Source organism: Dermacentor albipictus, chromosome 6, assembly GCF_038994185.2.
Source record: "Dermacentor albipictus isolate Rhodes 1998 colony chromosome 6, USDA_Dalb.pri_finalv2, whole genome shotgun sequence".
In the NCBI taxonomy this organism is placed as follows: Eukaryota; Metazoa; Arthropoda; class Arachnida; order Ixodida; family Ixodidae; genus Dermacentor; species Dermacentor albipictus.
In genome coordinates, this window is record NC_091826.1 from 22,668,299 (window position 1) to 22,686,222 (window position 17,924).

Genomic DNA, 17,924 nt, shown 5'->3' on the forward strand with positions numbered 1-17,924 from the left:
ACGAATTATTAGGCTAGTTGCTTTGCGTGGCGCGCACGAATATCCGAGTGTGTATTCAGACAACGTTGTCGGAAAATATATGATGCGAGTTCAAGTGTGCCCAGAACTACAGAAATATATATATATATATATATATATATATATATATATATATATATATATATATATATATATATATATATATTTGACACTGAAGAGCGGCACATACGCTGATACGCTGAGACCTTAGTTGGTGTCAATGATGTTAACTGAAGAGCCAGCGCGGCGTATACCATGACACAAGTTGGTCCGACGGTTAGCTTTGATCCGGGTTAGCTCAGAAACGGCAGCCCAGTTCTCTACCCATTAAACCATATCGACTGCTTCGTGACGCAAATTGGCGGGAAAACGATAACAGACACCGTCGAACAATCAGAAAGATAAGACAATAGAAAATACCCGAAGTATCCTAAGAATGGTCAATCACACTCAAATGCATAAGCTGCGAGTTCTGCCGGTACTTATCTGTGCAGAGTAAGATAAAAAAAAATGTAGAAGGAACAGAAGGGTGAAGGCAGCAGAAAAAGAAGAAACTCCCGGCAAAAATTAATTAATCTGTCTGTTTCGATTACTAAATTGCACATTGATTGTAGTTTCTCGAAATATTATGCAAAAGTTCAGGTGCCCAGTTCTCGGCCACGGCCCCAAGGTGGATACGAGCCACATTTTAGGTACATCATCATCATCATCATCATCATCATCATCATCATCATCATTCCCCCATCTCATGATGAATGTCGACGTTAATGCGATTAGCTAGGAGCAATGTAGCAACGCACCGTTTCGCCAATGCCGCAACGTGCGTGCAGCAAGGCTCCTTTCTCAGGCTTCCCACTGCAAGCGCTGCGCCATCTGGCCCCGCCGCCACGAAGTCCGCGCAAGGTGCGGGGTCGATTCCGCCGAGCACCAAAGAAATTTTAAAGGATTTTTTTTTCTTTGAAGAGCAGCTCACACGCACTGGCACATTCACAGTTACACAAGTAGGAATCAAAGAGGTTTATTGAAGAACGGCACGCATACCTAGTGGCACATACCCGGCAACCCACGTTGGTGTCGGGTTCATTGAGGAACGGCGTATATACTCGATGCCACGTACTCAATGACACAAGTTGGTCCGACGGAAGGTTTCGAACTCTGTTTCCTCAGCACAGCTGCTAGATGCACCTTCCACTAGACGATGGGCTACCCACTCCCAGTGACCCAAGACAAGACAAGGCAAGACGAGACAGACAGACAGACAGACAGACAGACAGACAGACAGACAGACAGACAGACAGACAGACAGACAGACAGACAGACAGACAGACAGACAGACAGACAGACAGACAGACAGACAGACAGACAGACAGACAGACAGACAGACAGACAGACAGACAGACAGACAGACAGACAGACAGACAGACAGACAGACAGACAGACAGACAGACATACATACATACGGACAGACAGACAGACAGACAGACGAAAGGACGGACGGAGGCTCGACGGTGTGGAATTGGGGAGAAAGGGGGACATACATACTTTAATAAGGGTTTGAGATGTTAGCCCAGCGAAATGCCTTACATGCTATTCCAGATGATTAGGGTTAGAGGTGAACCAAAAAATAACAGAAGAGAAGAAAACAATGAAACACAAGACAGAATGAAAATATTCGAAAATTGAGATGAGATATATGAAAAAGAAAACAATAGAAACAATAGAAACAGAAGAAAAACGAAAACAAACACACTCCAATTAAAACGATACGCAAACGGAGTAAATTCTACGGTACTTGATCAACTCCTGCGTCTCTTAAAAGCGTCTTCCTTACGCGCAAAGCTGAAGTAATAATTTCCCACTCTGCGAATATCTCACAGTTCAATGTGTACATATTGAGAGTTTCAGTGAGCTATTTAACCCATGTTGTTCTAGGCAGTCGAAACTTGCAGGATAAAAAAGACAAAGTTCGAAACAATTAACAAGTAGCTAAACACCACACAGTCGTAGGAATGTTTAGATTACCATAGAAAATGCCGTTCTTTAACCTCGCTGCATATCCTTGCGGATAAAGTTAATTCATTCTTTCTTTCCGACACTATTCAATGCTGCCTTAACTTTATTGCCTTCTGCCCATGAGCTAGTCTGGCTGTTATCAATCTCTCGTTTTACCCGCTCTAACTGCAAGTTTCGTAGTTGTAACTTAAAGTTAAGACCCCTCCTAATTAATTTCCTTTGCTCGCCGCATGGCTCTTGCCCGTTTTCCTACAGTGGGTGTGAGCGAATGTTGATGAAAGCATCATCAATATCGTCATTATCATCATTCATAATCACCGTTGTCATCGCCATCATCACCAACCCCACAAGCGTAGCGCAACGAATAATGAAACCGAAAAAATTATAAGCCTAACATTGAGATATTGTTCTATAAACTAAATGATGAGATCCTGGGACATTCGGTATCTCTTAACCTCTTAGTCATCTTTGAACTCGAGGATGCGGAACTATGAACTGAAAACAATCACCCGTAAGCGATATATATAAGTGTGCGAAAAATAAGTTGAACTGGCCAAATGATTTAACGCGTTGAATAAGATAGCATGTGAAATCTATTTCGCTATGCGCTTCCTGTCTTCCCGCACACCTACGTAGGCCATGGAGCTACCCTTTCTTGAATAAAATTGTTTTATTCGTTCATTACAGTACAGATCAAGGAAAGCGCATTCGAGGGAAGCTTAGAATGGGATGTAGTGACGAAACTATTTGCAGGCACTGAATGGGATCTTTGTTTATTTATTTATTAACCTATTCATTTGTACCGGTCATTTGTCGAAATGTTAGGAGTAGCAACGAAAAAAAAAGAAGGAAGAAAAGAGCGAAAAGAACAGGTATTGCACCAAATAAATCAAATCAAGGCATCGCAGCCTTGTATGACGCAGGTAGCGCAGCAATGTGTTCTTGCACATGTCGTCCATCGGGCAGAGTCCTCCGGAAGACTACGCTTAAGTTTGGCTGTAGTCTGACCTCCCCGAGCCCTTGCTCCTTCACTGGTAGATCGTGTTGCCTTACATAATTTCAGCGCCGTTGTGTGCGTTATTTAGGGCCCCAGTAATACTTGTTGGGGGGATAGTTGGTGCATGTTTCCAGAAGAGGGTTATAGCGCCGAAAAAACACAACACATAGCAAGCCAGACGGGACAGGCGCATGTGTGGTTCTTGCTACCCATGTTTATTTGTCCTTATATTCATTCGCATACGCGGTGAATAAACAGTATGCGCCTGTCCCGTCTCGCTTGCTGTGTGTTGTGTTTTTTCGGCGCTATAACCCTCTTCTGGAAATAGGGCCCCAGTACTTCTAATTTTTAATCTAGAAATATGTGAATGTCATTTTTTTACTAGTGTTACACTTTTTGCCAATGATTAACTTTGCCCAGAACCACTAAAAAGAAAAGAAAACTTTATTTTCGGATATACAAAGTTTTCTGAAATTTCGCATCTTTAAAGCTCGCGAGCGACGAGTGTGCTACGCACTAGGATTGACTTCTTGCTTGGCTATTTATGTTGATACTCTATAGGCGCGTTTGTACCGTCGTTGCAGCCGCCGCCGTGCATGTGACGTCACGTCGCGCGGTCGCGCTACTTGTCTCCTGGGTTTCCACAGCTGGCTTCGGTGGCGCGTCACCCCGAGGATAAAGCAGTTGCGCTGAATACACAGGATATGCCGCTGTTCTCGCAACTCAACGTTCTCTTATTCACAGGCTGTGAATAAGAGAACGTACAGCGGCAATCTAACAGAAAAAAAAATTTATGACCAGCCCACCAAGCCTGTTCTAAAACTGGCACAGCGCAACATACAAAGGAAGAAACAAGGCGAGCCGGCGCCAGATAAAGGAACAGAGCGCGCTCTGTTTATTTATCTGGCCGGCTCCGCCTTGTTTCTTCCTATGTATGTTGCGCTGTACCAGTTTTAGAATACAATACCAACTCGCCCAATCCTCAACCCTCGTGAACTTCTGCCTGTTCACTACTCGCGCTACCCAAAACGAGCTACGAATCCACTCCACCTCGTCCATAATACTGCGCATTTGCTTCTCCTTAACCCTATATACGACCACGTGTTTCTCCCGTAAGACAACTAGGCACGGCAGAGAAGCAGCAGCGGATCCCGTAGGAATTAGTTAGGCGTCACTACTCGCGCTACCCAAAACCAGCAGTCCACTCCATCTCGTCCATAATACTGCGCATTTGTTTCTCCTTGACCCTATATACGGCCGCGTGCTTCTCCCGTAAGACAACCAGGCACGGCAGAGAAGCAGCAGCGGATCCCGTAGGAATTAGTTGGGCGAGTTCGGCCGCGTTAAGTGTCGTGTTGCAAAAGAAATGGGGCGGCTCGCGGGGGGGCGCCGTCATCTCCGCCTTCTCCGCCGGCGGGCGTGCGGGTTCGCCGCCCTCCCCAGGGCGTCCAGGATGGCCCTGACCGCCCTGATGCGGCCGTGCGCGGCCGGCCGGACCAGCTCGAGGTCGCAGTCCTCGGCGCGGAGCAGCTCCTGCTCGATGTCGAACAGCGCCCAGCCGGTTCGAAGCTGGCCCAGGCTTCGCAGCGCGTGCAGGCAGCCCTTCATCTGCAGCGATATTACGGGAAGGCGGCGACGACGCGGTGACCACGGAGACGATCGATGACCAGTAATGTGGAAAGTTGGGCTAGTTGGTGGGTGACCATCGTACCTTGCCGGTGAAGCAGCGCGCGGACACGGTGAAGACACACAAGAAGCGAGCGTGGTTTTTTGTTGTCTGTGTTCACTGTGTGCGTGTCAGTGCGCTGCTTCACCAGCGAGTATCTCTCCATCTTCGCCATCTTCACCAGCAGGTATCACCAGCAAGTTCAGTAAAGCTTATTCACTCAATAAAGTTTATTCACTCACACACTCACCAGCAAGTTCTCTATGTAATGGTGCGCGCGTGCTTATGCTTTCAATTTTTTTTTTACGACGGTTATTGATCATTGTACCTTGCTGGTGAAGCAGCGCACGGACACGGATACAGTGAACACGCACAAGAAAAGACCACATTCGCTTCTTGTGTGTGTTCACTGTGTCCGTGTCCATGCGCTGATTCCCCAGCAAGGTACGATGACCAATAACCGTCGTAAAAAAAAAATTGAAATCCGAAGCACGCGCGCGCCATTACACAGAGAAAGAAGAGCCACTGTCCACAGCGGCTGCAGCGAGTAGGTTACGTCAGAAGAACATAGCGCCCGCAACGCGCAAACCGCCAGCGGCTGCGCGAAAATCTCGGGCGTTCCAGTGAAGACATCCATTGTGGCGAGCTATGGGCTTGTTCGCGATGATTTACGGGTATCAGCGCGCGCAGGAACAGGGGCCACGTGACGTCATCCCGCACAGTATGCATATAATCACAGAGACTTAATCGTGTTCATAATGTTGGTGTTCCACACCGCAGGACGATTTGACTTGCGAATTTCATCTGCCCTGTACATCCGACTAGTGGGATCACCTTCCCGCATCCCTAGACGCTGCTAAAATCACGACGCATTCATACAAGGCATTAAGTAACATTGTAAGAGAAGGAAACTACTTGTTTAACATGCAATAGTGCATTTTTTTTTCTTTGACGTACCCAAACACGAACCCAAACATTTCTTAATATATGGGGTTTTACGTGCCAAAACCACTTTCTGATTATGAGGCACGCCGTAGTGGGGGACTCCGGAAATTTTGACCACCTGGGGTTCTTTAACGTGCACCTAAATCTAAGTACACGGGTGTTTTCGCATTTCGCCCCCATCGAAATGCGGCCGCCGTAGCCGGGATTCGATCCCGCGACCTCGTGCTCAGCAGCCTAACACCATAGCCACTGAGCAACCGCGGCGGGTAACCCAAACATTTCTTAAGCTTGACTATGTTTTTATCGCTATGTTTGTTGCCCTTACTAGAATAGTTATCGCTGACGTTTAGCGCCATTTAGTTTCACATCTATAACATATTTTGTTATAACTATCTTCTGTAACCACTTCCTTCCCCAATGTCTGTTGACTTTTAAGTACTTTAAATATAATAAATATGTACGTGCGTGGGTCGTTTCGCATGTTCCATGTCCCTGTCTGAGCGCGTGCCATATCCATGGGCTCCGCCATATTTGCTCACGTGACAGAGCCCGCCATTGAGCCCCTTCCGATCGGTGTTTGCTCGTTTGTTTACAATGGCCACGGCGGCCGCAGGTAGGCACACACAGACGCTATTTCGATCGTCACGGTGAGAAGTGACTGATCGAACACGACTTTGGCCAAAGCTGCAGGGGCAGCGTAAGTAAACGTTTCGTTTATCCACTCTGCACTGCAATCTTAGCAGTTTGCAAGGTAACCAGCCCAAGGCGGCGAAAGTATACTAGCCTGATGTTTCCTTTTATACCCTTTAAATTCTGGTCGTTACAGCGGTCTATATGTAGAGCTGCTACGGCTATACGTGCGCTCGTTGTCGTGGGCTGTACGTGCAACAAGTTCGCACTGAAATAGGCCTATCGCTTTGTCCCTCCCCCTCGCTCTCTCACTCTGTTGCTCGTTCGCTCGCTCGCTCGTTCGTTCGTTCGTTCGTTCGTTCGTTCGTTCGTTCGTTCGTTCGTTCGCTCGCTCGTTCGTTCGTTCGTTCCGTCATCGTGGACGGTCTTTCTGTTTCTCAAACCTCCGCGCTCATCGGAACGCACCTTGGCCGCAATGGAGCTCCGGTCCTCGTAGGTGAACACGGCCCCCTTCTTGGCGAACCACGGTGTGAGGCTGCGGCCGTCAAAGCCCCCGCGCGTGCCCTGCCGCAGCACGCTCGAGCAAGTGACGGCGAACGACGTCGGGTGGCCCTCGACGCAGGGCACGCCCATCACGTGGGAGGACTGGGAGCCGCTCTCCTCCACGCGGTACCTGCGATGGACAGCCACGTTAATACCGATGCGTCCGTTCCATCTATCCTATTTCTATCTATCTATCTATCTATCTATCTATCTATCTATCTATCTATCTATCTATCTATCTATCTATCTATCTATCTATCTATCTATCTATCTATCTATCTATCTATCTATCTATCTATCTATCTATCTATCTGTTATCTATCTATCTATCTATCTATCTATCTATCTATCTATCTATCTATCTATCTATCTATCTATCTATCTATCTATCTATCTATCTATCTGTTATCTATCTATCTATTATCTATCTATCTATCTATCTATTATCTATCTATCTATCTATCTATCTATCTATCTATCTATCTATCTATCTATCTATCTATCTATCTATCTATCTATCTATCTATCTATCTATCTATCTATCTATCTATCTATCTATCTATCTATCTATCTATCTATCCTATCCTATCTATTTGTGAGGCCCTGTAAGGGCCTCACAAAGGTGGAGGAGCGCATTCTCCTTCGCCTTCACACCAAAACTCTCTACTGTGCCCGGCAATCTTGAAATACTTTGAGGCCGCTTGCACGAAGAAGTGCCCGCACTGTGAGGAAAAGTCCTCAGACATTTTTCGCATGGTTCGGGAATGTTAAAAAAAAACCCGAAATCTAACCCCCCTACCCGACCCTTCCGGGGAGGACTGGGAGGCAGCCCTGCGCTGCTGATCTGACCTGACGGCCCGCACCCTTTCTGCACAAAACTTCTGTAAATAAATGTTTTTTTTTCAGACAAGAGGAAGCTTTAGCTCGGGCCCAACACCGACGCGGCCCATTAAAATACATGTAAAGCGCGAAAACGTTCTTTTATGAAATAACCCCTGGACCGATTTTAAGGAAATTTGTTGCATCTGAGAAAGAAAGTTAAACTCTAGTGACTGATGGAAGCGGAATTTCGATTTAGGGCCTGAATTTTGTCAAAAAGATTTTTTCAAAATTCGGAAATTCTCCTTTTATTCGCAAAATAATTCGGAATTCGGAAAATTCTCCTTTTACATGTATTTAGATAGGAGCACCCGAGCTAAAGCTTCTTCTTAAGTATACACACGTTAGATGCAACGACCGGCGAATTCTATAGACTTAAGACTCATGAGGAGAAACTAAGGACTGCGCCACGAGTGATGATATGAAAAAAAAAATTCTAGGTGTAACGTTAAGAAGACACACCTGGAGATCAATCAGCCTGCATTAATTCTGATTTAAGCGCAATTCTAATATAAGCGCTGGAAACATGGCGCAAAGTTTACAGTAGCGTTTTTAATTCGTTGCAGGGAGTTAGACGTATTTCTTTTGGACTAGTCTTACAGGCGAGGCCCTTAGTTGAAATAAATGTTCCTTCTGTGAATAGGTAGATGCGTCTGCGTTTGGCAATTCGATACTTGATGCTCACTATTGGCTTTCGATTCGTATGCGTAAACTGTGATGTTTAGTATTTATTTTTCATGGGTGTTCTTGTGGCAAAAAAAAAAATATAGAAGCATAGAAATGCGCGCATTACACCAGCTGCATCTAAGTGGAATATGATTGGTCCCCGCAATAATATATGTGTCCCCCCCTGATTAAATTCCGGCTGCGAAAAACCTGGCTTTTCGAAGCAGCAGGTCAGGATTAAAATTAACCACTAGTTACTAGTAATTTCCGTTAATACGCTGGCACGTATACTGCTGGCTATCCTAATTTTCTCACTGTAAATCTTTCAAGCCAATAATATAGACTTAATATATCAGTTTTTTTAATCTTTTGAACTTCTGAAAGCTGTGCGGTAGAGCGACATCTCGGTGGTAGATGGCGAGATTAATTTTTACGATTTTATTATAAGTGAGATTTCACACGTATAAAAATTTTATCGAATATATTTTAAAGGCAACTGAAAGGCAAACTGTGTAGCAGTATACAGACTTTGCTTCTTTGTTCTGCTTTTGGCGAGCTATGGCTAGAAGTAATAGATCGCACAACATTCTTGTATGGCCCGAGTTAATTCGTCGGGAAGGATGGTTTCAGGCACGCAACGAATTATAAATATTTTTACCTACCTCATTACTGCCATGGTCATGGAGAGAAAAGTCCGTGTGACGTTGGACTTGAAGAAGCCCAGGATGTGCGCAGATGTTTCCTGCAGTGAACGTGTTCGTCGGGCATCCGTGGGGGAGTACATTTTGCCGTGCAACTCGTAGAAGGCATGCTAATATTAGAAACTTTCGATTAACGAATCTTCAAATCGGATACTCACTATTCGTAAATGAGAATATTTTTTCGAATACTTTTCGAATATTTCAAAACGTTAACTGCGCCCAAATAAACGTAAAATCTGAGCAAAAGCACGGTAAGTTTTAACCCACGCAGGTATTGTATAGGCATAACACGTGAGAAACTTGGGCAGCGGAGCAGTCCACGTCGTTTAGGTATATCCATACCTTAAAGGCTGTGGAGCGATCATTCTAACTCTGAATATTCGTGTGCTGGCGAAGAATCTAGTTATTTGCTCCTAATGCTCCATTTGTGCTTTTTGACAACCAACGCTGCGTAACGTACTATGCAATGACAGAAACGTGTCAACGTTGAAGATACAAGGATGCGAACATGGTTTTATGTAAATTATGACAACGGCTGTTCGTTATTCGATAAAAAAAAACTATTCTAAAGGTATTCGATATTCGATTCGATTCGCGTCAGGCAATATTCGATTCTCATTCGACTCAGTCTCAAAAAATCAGTATTCACACACACTCCTACGTGCAAACTACCTACTTGTGGTCTGGCATGTTGAGAGAGTACACAGTTCTGTTTAATTTAAGGAATTTGGGAGTTCTGAGCAACACACAAACGAGAAAAAACGATAAAGCTTGCGGCCCGACCATGGTCTTGGTTTCCTTACATTCGTTCGGTTCTTTCGTTCGATTCACTTTGTGACACTAACAGCGCCAGTTTTACGAGCGCACCCACCAGGTCTGGCGTGGTGGGTTTGCTGGTGTCATCGCTGGAGGCTTCCCGCATCCACAGCGAGGGCGGCTGTGTGAGGCACGACTCCGAGCGCTGCAGCGACGCTGCGTCCCACAGGTGGGTGATGAGCACCAGCGTGTCCACCCTGCGCGGCACGAGAAGAGACCCCCGCTGAGAACACGTGACCGCCCAATGCTCGCTCCCTTGTCGGCAGGGCTTTCTTACTATTTTCTTGGGGGGTGGGGGAATAGTTGATATTGTCACGTGGTGGTGACGTTGAAGAACCCAGCAGCAATACTGTGAACGACAAAACTTTTATTGGGCGAGCCTGTGCCCACAAAGACAGGCTACACTTGTAGCACAGCGATAGCGGCGAACACGGTCGGCGATCGTTGGAAAATCTGATCAACGGGTCAAGCGCGTCGGCTTTTATACATCAGTCGTCGAACGTTCCAGACTAATCGTTGGGACCCGCGTGCCTTTTCCACAAAGTTCTATCACCATTCGCGTCAGGCGATGAAATCAGATAACACAAGGTTCGGCGACAACAGAAAGCGGATAGAAGCATCGATAACTTTCCAGAAACTTCGGATGCACGCAGGCGCGGGACGCGCTGTGCGATAACATTTGCTGGCGGCGAAACGTGGTCGCCCGATAAACATAAGTACACGTGTCAGTATATGCCGTGAAACTTGCAGGCAGAAAACCTCGCGGATGATCGGCCATTGGTTGCTTCACTGCGCTCCTTCCTGCCCACATATTAACGCGATAGCGTTAAGGAGCTCGTGTCGCAGAAAAGCCGGTGTCGTCGGCGTCGGCGTCGGGTGTCGGCGTCGGCGTTTGCGGCGTTGACCGTGAGCGATAAATCACGGCAGGCGCTTCATAAATAAAAAGCAACTTCCAAGATTGGTCCGGTGGGAATCGAACCAGGGTCTCCGGAGTGTGAGACGGAGACGCTACCACTCAGCCACGAGTTCGATGCTTCCAAGCGGTGCAAACGCGCCTCTAGTGAATGCGGTGTTGCCTTCGAAACGAGCCGTGGAAAGTTATACTGCGGTGTATATCGGTAATTATGAACATGTAACGTACAGAAGTCACAATTACACGAGTTGCGAAGTGCGTTTCCGCTGCATTTCTTTTGCGCTTTCCGCACACGCAGAGCCATCTTGCGGCAAACACAGAAGACCCCCTCCTCTCAGTGTACGGCGCTGCCCCGACAGGAGGCGCGCCGCGCGCGCATTGGGACCGCTGCCAGGCGCGTCGCGGGACTCCCTCTCCCCTGACGACGCTTCGCCGTGCTCCCGGTTTAGATTACTATCTATCTCTCTGCCCGTGCCGATCACGACGTTTGGCTGGCGTAGAGCGTTTCCCCTCCGAGACACCGAGTTCTTTGGTTCGTTCCGTTCGCTCAGGCGCACGTTTCGTTGCCGCGCCGAACGCTGCGTTGCTCGACGCTCACCGCGTGATAGGTGGGCGCTAAGTCCGATGCGGGGCGCATCGTAAGTGATCGCTGTGCCGTAGCGCATTGTCTTATACCCCTTGGCGGGTCGACGGGAACGCTGTCGCGTCCCACTCTTGAAGGCGAAGCTTAAGCGTCCTCCAATTTTCGCTTCCTTGCTTCCGTCCACGAGCTTTATAGCGAAGTACAATAAAAGTAAAGGAAAAAGACAAGGATGGAGAGACAGTGCCCAGGACAGCGCCAAAAAACAGCGCCACCGGACCATTGAGTAAACCACTCGCTTCGTGGTCTGTGAACACATGTTCGAACAATAATTTTCCTCCTTCGAGGTCTTGGCTATATATCGTTCCGCGTACTAAATATAGGTTGTTGTCTGTGTGGCTTACGGGTGGCTTCGTCATTTCCGATGACATTTATCATCGCATCCTGTATTTATTTAAATAACCTGAACACGAAGCCTCATGTCACTCTACAGTAACGATGTGCTTTGAAAAAAATTACTGAATACTCGTCTTTCCCCGATTTTCACGCTTTATACACAGCACAAAATCAATTTACATGCCCCAGTCTACTTGATGAACTATGCGAAGCACAGGTTGACACCAAGTCTGACAGTTCCAAGAATGCTATTCGCATTAAAAAAGCTGTTTTATCGAAAAAAAAAAGAAACTTCGGAGTTTACTGCTACTTTTTACCATGCTTCGTGGAATGCGTCCGCCCCGTTGTTTATAGTGCACCTAACTCAGGGTAGTGACGTCACACGGTTCAGCTGCAGCCGCGCTTTGATTCTGTGATCTAGACGCTCGCGCCAAGCGAATTTCTGGACAGTGAGATGGTTTAGAACAGAGTTCCCTTCTAAAATCACGCGAGGGAACTATGTGGCGTTTAGATTGTTCAGCCACCATGAAACACGACGCGTATAGTATACGAATGCATCTAGCTAACCTTCGTGCTTGTGACGTCAGACGTATGCTTATGGCGTCATCTTTTCTTTTTTTTTTTCACGCGTCATCTTACTAAATTTTAAAACGAACAGTTTTTTTTTCTAAACACGCAAGGCAATAAAGCTATTGCGCGGATGCACATACTTAATTAAAATTATGGGGTTTTACGTGCCGAAACCATTTTCTGATTATGAGGCACGCCGTAGTGGAGGACTCCGGAAATTTTGACCACCTGGGGTTCTTTAACGTGCACCTAAATCTAATTACGCGGGGGTTTTCGCATTTCGCCCCCATTGAAGCTAACAATGTTGCTTTTTCACCGAGACGGTACAAAACTTGGAAATGTATCCACGTTACATGGAGCTCGGCACAAAAGTTTACGAGCCAGTTTCCCAAAAAAAAAAAGTTTCTGCTCTGTTAAGGCAGGGCCCTCTTAACATAATGAATCACTGTATGGGTCACAAGAACTACTACAGATTGAAACTTCAAATGAAACTCAAATGAACTACAGATGAAACTGCAAAGCTCTGCAGCAGCATGCTTGAGTGACAGATTGATCATTTTTTACTTTTTCCTTCGTTTATACACAACTTGCAAACACTGAGCGGAACCATGGCCCTAGGCTACAGTACACCCGACAGATCTAGGATAAAATTGCGAAGCAAGGATACAGTATACGTATTTTTCTTTTCCGAGTGCAGCTAGATCGTTCATATTCACTGCTGTACATTTGATTTAGACTGATGAAGAATGCACCAGTTATCGTTGCCCATGGAACCTTTCACAATCGTAATCGTAGGCACGCCGTAGTGGGGGATTCCGGAAATTTCGTCCACCTGGGGTTCATTAACGTGCACCTAAATCTAAGTACACGGTTGTTTTCGCATTTCGCCCCCATCGATATGCGGCCGCCATGGCCGGGATTCGATCCCGCGACCTCGTGCTCAGCAGCCCAACACCATAGCCACTGAGCAACCACGGTGGGTAGATGCATATAATCATTGCGAATTGTTGCGTTCATGACGCGTTATTGAAGATGGGTAATTTGGAAAGTTACAAAAGCCGTTCGAAGCCACAAGGACGAAGCTTATAGGCGAAATCGATGCGCTGACCATCATTCCAATGATTTCCACGCTGGCTAAACTAGTACGCTTGCAGCTTTCATAGACACTATAGAGCCACAGTTTGACCTGGAAAATTTTGTAGGAACCTAATATGGTGCCTACCAACAGAGTTAACGCGAAGTGGAAGCGTGATTGCTAAGCGATCAATAACCCGAAGCGGTGTAAGCGGTGTAAGCTATAGGAAACGTACGAAGACACCGATATATTTGCGCGAATTGACCTTTGACGAAGCCTCTTCCAGGCACCAGGAAGATTCTTGCAGAACTCATCTAGTTTTGAGATCGTTTCTTGCATTCTAATTGCCACGAAGATTTCCTAAGTGTTGTTGGGCAGTTGTTTCCAGTTGACTGACTGCACACGAACAGTAAACCGGGGCTGGCGCAGCACAGGTAAACGAACGAACGAATGAATGAATGAATGAATGAATGAATGAATGAATGAATGAATGAATGAATGAATGAATGAATGAATGAATGAATGAATGAATGAATTGCTTTAGAGTTCTCGTGCACACGCGCACTCGATGAGAAACGTTTGCAGACCACTGCATCAGCAAAAAATTAAAATCAAAAATAAAATGTCTTCTTTACGGCTCCGCAACGTGGAATTGCTTTGGCAACATTGCGTTGTCCGAAAACGGGCACCTATATTCAACCGGCATGGCCACGGGCTGCGAAAGAAAGAACATTCCAGCAGAAACAATTTCAGGATTACCATCGACGTTAGCACAACGAGCATTGACGCATTTCAGCGACACACGCACGGTGCTGTCACCGCCGAAACGCGTCATGCATGAGGCGTGTGCTGCAGCCGGGCTCCTACATCGCGCTTCCCTCTGCAAGGTTTGAGTCCTGACCAAAACAGTTATAGCACCGTTCATTCATTCATTCATTCATTCATTCATTCATTCATTCATTCATTCATTCATTCATTCATTCATTCGTTATGTTGCGTGTACTGCAGCCGGGCTCCCATATCGCGCTTCCCTCTGCAAGGTTTGGGTCTTGCCCGAAACAGTTATAGCATCATTCATTCATTCATTCATTCATTCATTCATTCATTCATTCATTCATTCATTCATTCATTCATTCATTCATTCATTCATTCGTTATGTTGCGTGTACTGCAGCCGGGCTCCTATATCGCGCTTCCCTCTGCAACGTTTGGGTCCTGGCCGAAACAGATATAGCACCATTCCTTCATTCATTCATTCATTCTGCAGTCAGCTTCCATGCCGCCCTGTCAATGCACGCGCTCGGCCACGCCGTCAACGTCGCGTCCAGTCCACTTGCCTGAGCGCCTCCGTCTGCGATCGGAGCGTTTCGGCGAGCGTCCGCTGGCGGACGCTGTCGAGGCGGAGGGACGGGTAGTGGGCCGCCAGCACCAGGCCCACGAAAAGGTGGTTCCTGGCGGGAAGGCGGTCCATGCTATTCGACATGCCCTGCGCCGAAAGCACGCGGACGCATGTTATAGGGGGAGCATTCGTAGATTCACGCGCGCCCGGTCGAAGAAATTTCACGAAGTTGGGAGAAACGAAACTGCAAAGTTCGAAGGAAATTTCCTCCCGAGACGCCTCGTAGATTATGTTGCACGTCCGCCTTCTTTCCTTATTCCCAAGTCGACTTCCGAAACGATCGCGTAAAATGTTCGTCGCGAATGTGAAGTATACATGATGCCTGCGGAAGTGTTTGGATGTGGTTCAGTCGGACTCGCGCCGTGGCTGCAGCGTTCGGAGAAATACACATTAACTCTATTAACACGGCTGTGTCGACACAGGAGACGAAAAAGCACTCGTGAAGTTCGTCCCGAATACCGCGAAATGACACACAAATTCGGCACGGATCGTCAACGCGGCCGCCCACCGTAAGGCGCTACGTCTCAGCCTCTGTGTTTAAGCAAATACATTTTCTTTTACCATAACGAACGCGGCGAGACGGTTAGTGTATCTGTCTACACGGAAGTGCTGCTTTCAGCAGCTAACCGTGTCCATTTAAATGCAAACAAAAAGAATCACTAAATCACTCGTAACCGATAAAGTATTCACTACAGTATTCTGATAGATAAGGTAAGCTCTATTGCCCTTAATTTCACAGTAACGGGTAAATTATTACGCGAGAAATTGAAGATCAAAGTGCATTATTCTGATTTTCGCGCCGAAATCTCAACGCCGATACGTCGATGTGACGTCACGGATTTCAAAAGTGTTCTTTTGTATTTGGGACACATGCGGCTCACTAAAGCTTTTTTTGAAACTGCGAAGTTCAGTTTCTGGCTCCTTTAGAATACAATGTAGTCCATCTGTAGCGATCAAGAATTAAACCGATTCGCACGCGCCGTCAAAGACCACGACGCCACAGCGGGTTGGTGCGGGAAGTTCACGGCGGCGTCGCTACCAGTCTTTTTCTGACGTCTACTACGATTTACCAAGCCTATTCTCGCTTTAACAGCGGCTGTTTTGGTGTTGTAGAGTGGGTAATCCATTAATACGTGGCTGAAGTTGTTCTTCTCCTTAGCGAAAATTTAAATTAAAAAAAGACATTCAATAGCGATTTAGCGGTAAATGCGAGAGAAGTGTGTTAGCAGTATACATCGCACATCTCTGAAGTCCCGGATGAACGATCCGACGGTGGTACGGAGCGGAAGTGTATGGATGTTGACTTGGACCACTCCTGGTGGCGAGGCATGAAAATATTTCTTTTTTTCGCGTTCGTAACGTGCCAGTCTGTAACAAGAACCGACTTGGGAAAGCGACCGAACCCTTGAGCCGTCTTAGAACGGTGGCTCGGGAGGATTAACATGCCGATGTGACGAAGTTACACCATGCCGTGCACAGAAGGCAAGGGCGCTGGTGTGTTATCGGGCTTTTAGCTTGACGCACTCTGGCTGGAAAAGTGTTAGAATGTAAGAGCATCTTGTAGGGCCTACTAATTATATATAGCCGTACAGATAGACTACACTGTATTCTAAAGAACCAAATATTAAACATTGCAAGTTTCGGGAACCTTTATTCACCTAACGCAGCCCAAATGCGAAAACATACTTTGGAATCCCTGACGTCACGCTGTCGTACCGGCGCTGGGATTTCGGCGCGAAATTCAAATACTGACACTTGGGCCTTCATTTTCTCATCTAATAATCAAACTACTTTTTTGAAATCACTGCCTGCACGGTTCTCAAACAATGCTTCATTAGTCTAAACTGATTTATTGTTTCGCTTTAGTGTCCCTTTAAGCAGCTTGACTGGGTCCTATGGCAACCGCGATGAGGCAGTAGTCACAACAAATCGCCATTAACACAGGAACACAAAGGATTGTACAGCACCAGGGCACAGTATAGCAAGAGCACAGAGTATGCAAAGAACATAGTACGGCCCCTCACCGCGATCCAGTTGGTGGCGGGCAGACCCGGCCTGAGCCCCATGTGTGACACCGTGAGCCCGATCACGCCGAAGGAGTCGACGGCGTACTCGTCGGCGAGACGCTGCATCATGCCCCCGAGGGCGGGCCGGTACTCGGGCTGGGACTCCACGTACGCCGGCGACAGGCTGACGCCGAAGCGGACGCGGCCGCGGTGCTCGTTCTCCTGCGCCATCTGCACCGAACAGTGTGATTGGCTGAGCGAATGACTGACTGACCGTGACTGTTCGCCAAACTTATTCGGACTGATTTGTTAATTGACCGACCGATTCACTGATTGGTTAATGTTTGCCGATCGACTGATTGATTGACCCTGACTGACCGATTGCCTAATTCAGACTGATGTGTGGTTCCGGGAGCGGTTAATTAATTAATTAATTGGTTGATTGATTGACTGCTTTATTGATTGATTGATTGATTGACTCTGACTGACTGATTGCCTAATTCAGACTGAGTTGTGGTTCCAGGAGTGGTTCATTAATTGGTGAATCCATTAACTTAATTATTCTTGATCAGTTGATTTCTTAACTGACTGACTGATTCACTGACTGACTGACTGACTGACTGGCTGATTGTCTGACCTTGTTGATGGACCGAACGATTCACCGATGGGCTACCTCAGTGATTTATTGACTGATTATTTAGCCAGTTGATTTAGTAACTGACTGACTGGTTGCCTCGAGGGATTGACCGAACAACTGACTTACTGACTGACTGACTCAGTCATAAATTTATTGACTGATTCACAGAACAACTCACTTAGTGAATGACTAACTCTTTCGTAAATTGAATCATTGATCGATTTACCGATAGTACCTGTCTAACGTCCGATCGGGCGCAATACAGTGGCTATGAAAGTTGCGCATAGTGAAAGTACTCGACTATAGCGTGCATCGGCGTCCTCCTCGCCCGCCGAGCAGGAGCACTGGGCGACGGGGTCATCGAGACAGGGTCATCGAGACATCGAGACGGGGACATCGAGACATCGAAACGGGGGGACATCGAGACATCGAGACGGGGTCATCGAGACAATTCTGACCACTAGGCTCGTTTTAC

The 17,924-nt window shown here is 46.8% G+C and overlaps 1 protein-coding gene across 1 annotated transcript in view; it reads right to left on the minus strand.

The window, feature by feature from the left end:
- Positions 1-3,454: 3,454 nt before the first annotated feature.
- LOC139060866 (nucleolar protein dao-5-like) overlaps positions 3,455-17,924 on the minus strand; it is a 76,419-nt gene continuing 61,949 nt past the window's right edge. The window contains exons 15-20 of the mRNA XM_070540114.1: positions 16,831-17,043; positions 14,745-14,893; positions 9,930-10,071; positions 9,020-9,099; positions 6,735-6,942; positions 3,455-4,636 (exon numbers count right to left, since the gene is read on the minus strand). Of these exons, the coding sequence (XP_070396215.1) occupies positions 4,421-4,636; positions 6,735-6,942; positions 9,020-9,099; positions 9,930-10,071; positions 14,745-14,893; positions 16,831-17,043 (1,008 nt within the window). The 3' untranslated portion in view covers positions 3,455-4,420. The remainder of the gene's footprint in view (positions 4,637-6,734; positions 6,943-9,019; positions 9,100-9,929; positions 10,072-14,744; positions 14,894-16,830; positions 17,044-17,924) is intronic.